At 47.5% G+C, this 6,770-nt stretch overlaps 1 protein-coding gene across 2 annotated transcripts in view; it reads right to left on the minus strand.

Moving 5' to 3' along the window:
* Positions 1 to 4,890, minus strand: part of STC1 (stanniocalcin 1) — an 11,082-nt gene extending 6,192 nt beyond the window's left edge. Inside the window, exons 1-3 of one of the 2 annotated variants that reach the window (XM_021698868.2) lie at positions 4,595 to 4,890; positions 2,480 to 2,622; positions 1,573 to 1,784 (exon numbers count right to left, since the gene is read on the minus strand). In XM_021698868.2, coding sequence (XP_021554543.1) covers positions 1,573 to 1,784; positions 2,480 to 2,622; positions 4,595 to 4,712 — 473 coding nt within the window. In that variant the 5' untranslated portion in view covers positions 4,713 to 4,890. The remainder of the gene's footprint in view (positions 1 to 1,572; positions 1,785 to 2,479; positions 2,623 to 4,594) is intronic. The other variant, XM_021698869.2, reaches the window with a different exon arrangement.
* Between the last annotated feature and the right edge of the window lie 1,880 nt (positions 4,891 to 6,770).

Here is a 6,770-nt window from a genome sequence, read left to right on the forward strand (position 1 = left end):
GCCACCATACCCCTGCCCCCCAGTTACTACCACACAAATATATACTTTGTCCTTAACCCGTCTGCTAAGAATCCTTTTTTTTTTTTTTCCTTATGGTGAAGGGAGTCTCCAACAATTAGCCAGGGTTGGTTTTTTGTTTTGTTTTGTTTTTTTTCCTCTTCAGGTGTAACCAGATTCTTCTTAGGAGAATTTTAAGAACAAGGTCAATATAAAGAGATAGGCCATTTGACATAAATGCTGGATTTGATTTTCTTATTCTGAGGAAATCAGTTAGGACCCGTTGTCACTTCCAAGTACTGAACCAACAAATTTATAAATTGACATGAGGTTCTGAAGAGCACTTAATGTGTAGGTAAGTGTGGATCAGAAATTTCACAAAGTTTTAATGTCAGGGGCATTTCCCTAAGGAGGCATTTCCCTAAGGAAGAGCTACTTTTCCTGTCTTCCAGTTGCACATGTGTGCCTGACTCAATCACTGGTCAGCCCCGGGAGGAGTGGGCTGTTGCCACTGTTGGAAGAAGGGTGGCAGCACCTGGTAGGAAATTAACCAGGGAAGCCTGTGTTAGCTCTCAGGTGGTTGGGTAACATGCAATATGACTGATCTTTGTCAGTCAGTGCAGATTTGTCCGGAGAGTCAAAGGATCCTAGCGCGTCAGGACTGGGAATCAAGTTTTAGGCTGCAGGGCATCACAGTAGGCTGAACTTGTCCCGCCACCACTGTACCTGTCATACCTCCACTCCAGCCCCATGGACACCTCTCTTAACTTCATCACAGATGGGGGAAAGCCCAGGTCTTGCTGGGAAACCTTGTAGATCGTGGAATGAGATGTCAGCCCTCTCCTGGCTGGCAAAGACCATAGCCAGAGGCACAGAGAGGCTGGTGCTCAGGTATGACTAGTTCAGGGGCTTTGGGTCATGTGAGAATACTGAGATGAGAATGTGACTGAGCAGTCACCAGAACACCATTGCGGGAAATCTTGGATTAGAGAAAGGAATAACATAGGACTGGGAGGGAACATGGGAGTCATCTTGTCCAGCCATTTCACTTTTCACAAAGGAAATCCAAGTCCCAGTGAAGTGACATGGCTTACTCTGGGCCACCTACTGAAATACGTGCTTGGGCTTGGGACCGACTCAGAATACATGCAGATTTAAAAGTCTGCATTATGACATTTGACCAGGGTTTTAATAATGACCAATTGTACCGTGCATAGCCGTAATTTCAGCCAAATCTGAGGTCTTACAATCTTGTTTCCATAAACTTCCCAATTCCCTTCATGCTTATGGTGAGAAACTGACAACGAAAATGCACCCAAGGATGCTGCAGATGAAGCTTTCTATTAGCTGCATGGAAAAACTTTTTCTATAACAGTGAGAAAAAAAAATCCAGGCTGCTTAAGCTGTCACAACCAATCACAAACATATTTTTTTTTCCTGCAAAAGCTGGGAAGGCTGCAAGCTAAAATAAGATCATGACTGTGGCAATTAACCCCCTTCTGTGTCTGGCTCTGCCAAAGCCCCGCCTCCCCCCCTCCCCCCACACCATTGCAGAAAAGCGGACTCATTCTGTACCTGTTGGAGAAGTGATTGGGGAGCTGGACGACCTCGGTGATGGCTTCGGGGTTCCGCTTGGCGACGCTGCACACGTTCAGCTTGCTGTAGCACTCCTCTTGCACCTCAGCAATCATCCTCTGGAAAGTGGAGCACCTCCGAATGGCAAGGAAGACCTTGGAGGTGACCCCATTGGCGATGCACTTTAAGCTCTCTTTGACAAATGCTTTTCCCTGTCAGGCAAGGGGTAAGGGGGAGAAGCTTTAGCTCGAGCTGACCAGAGAGAACAGGGCATACAGCATGTGGAACTTAAGGGGGCTTGCCTTGGCACTGTCTCATGGCCATCTGCATGTCCTCGCAGTGAGAAAATTGTACGCCGCGACCAGGATAAAAAAAATGTCCCCACTCTCTTTGCCTACCTTCGGAATTGAGCTCCACAGAAATAACGAGACAGGGGAAAAAAAGAGATGAACCATAATCCACCACCCCGCAGCTTAAAAATAGCTGTGAAATGGCTTTGTCTTCTTGGGATTGAGACTTTGATAACTCACAAGCTAGTATGCTAGGTCATACAGTGAGGAGAACTTCTTTGTTCGAAGTACGTTTTTATTTCCTCTTGAAGAGGTAAAGATTTTCTGCTCGTCACCCCTCCGTTATAAGACAGCCTCTGTCAGTATGGTACGTTCGTGCATTAGAATGGGTGGGGAGTGTCCTGTACAGAACCGACTTTCTGGCCAAAATTGCGTGTGTGCGCATGTGTGCCCGTGCGTGCGTGTGCGTGCACACGCCGGAGCTGAGAATTTACGCTGAGGACGCTGAGAAGCAGAGCAGCTTCCCTACGGGACTGGCTCCCAAGAACAATAGTCTAACAGGGTGTTAAAGACAAGCAGCCCGTGGGAGGCATGGGTCAAGGTCAAGATCTTATTACCTGAGTGTCAAATTTAGCAGCGCTGTACAAGAAGGATTTACAGATGTCGTACATCCCATCTGTGTCACAGGTGGAGTTTTCCAGGCATGCAAAAGCCCCACAGCCGACCTGCAGCGCACTGTTGAGGCAGCGAACCACTTCAGCTGAAAGAGACGAATCCATGCAGTCTGGGTCAAATGGTGACGGTGATTCAAAGGGGTCAAGGTGGCAAGAATCAAGGACAAGGGATCAGAAGAGCATATCTTAGATGTCTGCGATGGGGCCAGTAGAGGGACCCATTCAGAGGGGGTAGGAGTGGAAAGAGTGGGGCAGGCAGATCTCTTGGCTTGTAAGAGCAAGAGCACCTGGAAGGAGAGGGAGGGCGTGAGTTTTCCCTCTTGGTCTCACCATTACATACAATGTTGGTGGCTGGAGAAGTAAGGCCAGAATCTGCGGAATGCAAGTGCTTGAAGCAGCTCTGTAGCATCAAAGGGCATCCCTTAGAGCCCGAAAGCATGGGAAGACAGGAGGCGATGGAAGGGCCAGGGAGTCCATTTGGCTTCCGAAAATGCACTCCAGAGTAATAAGAATGGAATTTTAGCCTAAATGGCAGAGAAGACTTTGCCCGGAGTTCATCTGGAGACCCTTCCGATTTAGGGCTTTTAACTTACCTTCCCATTGGCAGAAAGGGATCTGGTCCATTCATGTTTCATCCCAACCCCCACCATAGGACAGTGCTTAGAGGTATGCATAATCTCTCTCATATTAAAAGCCATTTCTTTTTTAAAAGAGAAACACAGGTGTGGAATAACAAGGCCAAGGCACCCCTTGTGCAAGACTGGAAGAAAAACCGCAAAGAACTTGCATGAGGCTTTCTACATTCTGGATAAGATCTCCCATAAAAGTAATTTCTCTCCTTCAGAAGGGGGGTGTTCTGGCAAGCAGCTCGGCAAGAAATGATCTGCAGCCTTCATACCATAGGATTCTCCTCTGAGATCAAAAGCGTGGTTCGGTTAGGCTTCCCCTCCCCCTCCCACCACCCGCAGCCTCTGGGATGTTACAAGTCATTTCCCTAATTATATATTTCCACGGGTTCAAATTATAACTTTGCTTTAAGCAGTTTTAATATGCATTAGGGTTGCTATTGTTTTAGGCAAGCTCGAATTGTGAATCACTGCATTTCTATAGCAACTAAGTACAAAAGGAAGTGAAGCAAAGCCCTCCTCTAGGCAGGGACCTGTGCTCTTCGCAGGGGAGGGTTGTCTGCAGCATTTGGACACCTGCGATCTCATCTCGGCTGACAGTTGGGGGAGTGGGGGCAGCAATGTTAGAGGAGCAAGCCGGACAAGTGAAGTCAAAAGGCAGAGGTGTTAGTACCGGCTTCCTAGGGACTCTTGTCCTCTAGAGGCCAAGATAATACACAATTAACTGCCCCGGGAGTCAGAACCAGAGTGACACCTTCCCCTTGAAGAAACTGCTGCTACGTTTCACAAATACTCTTTTTTGAGGGTCCCTCTGGCCTGGGGCTGCACGGGCAGCCTAATGAAGCACGAGGAAGCCGGGAGGAGGAGAAGGAGCAGTGTCAGGGGTGGGATGTGTAGGGTTTTCTCTGCATCTGCCCGGGATTTGTCAGACTTGAGGGCTACGGTTTCGTCCATCTGTCTGCAGAGGGAGCTTTCTGTGTGCTCTCTGAAGGGGCAGGGAAGTCCAGTTATGGGGTCTTAAGGGTGAAGGAAGGGGAGCAGCATCTGACAAATCATGTCTCACCTTAAGATCAGCTTCAGCTTCTGGAAAGTATAGAGAGCGCTTTGAAGCATGCCAACATTCAAGCCTTTCCCCCCCCCCCCCCCCCCCCCCCCCCCCAAGAGGGTACGTGCCAGATTTCAGGCAATCAGGCTAGGCTTATGCAATGAAATACCCTCAGCAGAGCGCCCAGCTTCTTCGTTAGTTGCATGCAATTTATTAAACAAAGGAGCTCCACTTCCTAAGGCTATTGGATTACACTGGCAGTTTATTGCCATCAGGCATGAAGCACATTTATTATCAAGATCAGCCGTCACAGACACAGTTGCAAAAGCAAGAGGCAAATGAGGACAGCTCTTTGGGGGAGAAACCGGTCCTGGGTTTGCCGCTTACCTGAGTTCTGAGCTGCCACCCGGGATTTCCTGGGGCTCACAGAATCATTCTGCTCCGCCTCATGGGTTGCAGAAGCACTGATCACCAGCACCAGAAGCACTGCTGAGTTTTGGAGCATTCTCTGAGAAGTTTCCGCTAAGTTGTTGGGTTTTTTTTTTTTCCTCCCCCCCTTTCCTCTTTCCCTCTCCCGGCTTGAGTGAAGATGTGGATCTGGATACACTGAGAGCCTAGGTGAGGATTTGATGAGGGTTTTTTGTTGCCGCTGATGCTGCTCCTGCTGACGCTTTTGCTGCTCCTGCTGCAGTGGCTGTTTCTTGCACCTCTGGCTTTTGCAAACTGGGGGCCCAAGAGCTGCACCCAGGGATTTTATAGCCGTTCTTATCGGTCCTTAGGATCAGGGACCAATCAGGTCCCTCAACTGGTCTGGCTAGCCAATCGGAGGGCACGCTCATTGGGCTGGAGCTGTTTGACTTCTTAGAAATATTTTCCAGCAAATTAAAAGTACCTGCTGCCAATGTTTTACATGTGTGTGTGACAGTGTGTGCATGGACGTGTGAAAAGCTATTTTCACGGAATTAAGGGATGACTGTGTATTGATTGAACTAAAGGAAAATCATATGAAAATCTCAACAAGGTGCTTTGGGAGATCCATTTTTTTTTTTTTTAATGAGCTACTGGCACCGGGGGTGGGGGGGGCAGCATCGGCAGGATGGGGAATGTGGTCTCTTTGGATTCTAATTTAACCTCTTTATAGCAGTTTTGGTCTGATTTTTCCAGCATACTGTCTGTGTTGTAAGCTACATGCACAACACTGTCCCCATCTCGTTGATTCATACATATGGGTCTGTGATGCACTCTGGTTGCATCTGGGCATCCGGAGTTCTCACTCACATATATGAGCCCCTGAGGAGGGACATATGTGAGTGGAAGGGCCCTGATGGACTGGGATAGGACGGCTCTGAGCTGTGGCCCCAATTCCTCTATTGACTTGCTCTATGACCGTGGTCAAGTCCTTTTACCTTGTTCTGCCTCTGTTTCCAAATCTGAGAAATGCCCACGTTGGAATCTAGAATTACTTACATCTCTAAAACTATGGTTCTCCAGTAACACAAATTAACCTCGAGTCCATCTTTTTAGTCACCGGCAAGATTGCAAACTCTAGGAGTGTTAGCTACCATAGGTACACACATGCACACCTCCAGGCTCAACAGAGAGACATTGGGAATGCCTGGAAATTAACAAACTGTGTTTTCAAGCCCCCGGACGTCATAATCACATTGAAACAATAAGCTGGCCAAAGCAAGACTAAACCTGCTAGGTAAACCAGTTCATTTCTTGGGGGCGGGGAGGGAGTATGGGGGCAGGCAGGACTGGGAAGAAGGAGTAGGAAAAGACCAGAATGTGTAGGAGAGAAGACTGATAAGCTGTAGACTTAATGGGGAAATTAACAGTGGCATCAGAAATCATGCCTAGTGTAGAAGCTCGTATTTCCTTATAAGTTGGCAACACTGAGGTATGTCCCCAGCTTGTGAAGGAGGCTGATGATCCAGGAGAGGACTTATCAGGGTAAAATAAAAAAAAGTGGGCATTGCATTAAGGACTGGAGTGAAGTGAAGGGATTAAGCAAGAAAACCTTTACAAAATTTTAGGACATAAATAAGAAAGGGCCATTGGAGAGTCACAGACACAGGAGCAAGATGATCTTGCAAAGAAACAGAGACAGTGGTTTTAGTTTAGATCCCCAAATCTTCAAAGGTTGAGGAAAGAATGCCAACTCTACTAACCACAAACCAAGACTCAGCTCTGTATGTGTGAGGGGAGTGGGCGTGCTGAGTGATTCTAGCCCCGCCCCACTTACACAAAAGGATTGTTTGGGAAGCATGAAGTTTGCTAGAAAAAGGATGGAGGAAATAAAGGATAAAGGAAATATCTAAAGGCAAGGAAGGGAATTTTCACATTTTCATTAAAGAGTAAGTACATTTCAATTTAGATTAACTGACAGTATTGGCATTTCTCAAGTACCCTCTAGGCTGGGTGCTGGGGGCTGAGTGGGGAAGGGTAACAGAGAAAAGATACAGGAGAAGGAAAAGTAAGGACTCTTGTTGTTGAGTTTGCAGTCAAGTTGGAAAGGTGGTCAACCTCAGTCATGTTTCCTGAAGGGTCAGGATGTCAGGAC

This window comes from Neomonachus schauinslandi, chromosome 2 (assembly GCF_002201575.2).
Source record: "Neomonachus schauinslandi chromosome 2, ASM220157v2, whole genome shotgun sequence".
Classification (NCBI taxonomy): Eukaryota; Metazoa; Chordata; class Mammalia; order Carnivora; family Phocidae; genus Neomonachus; species Neomonachus schauinslandi.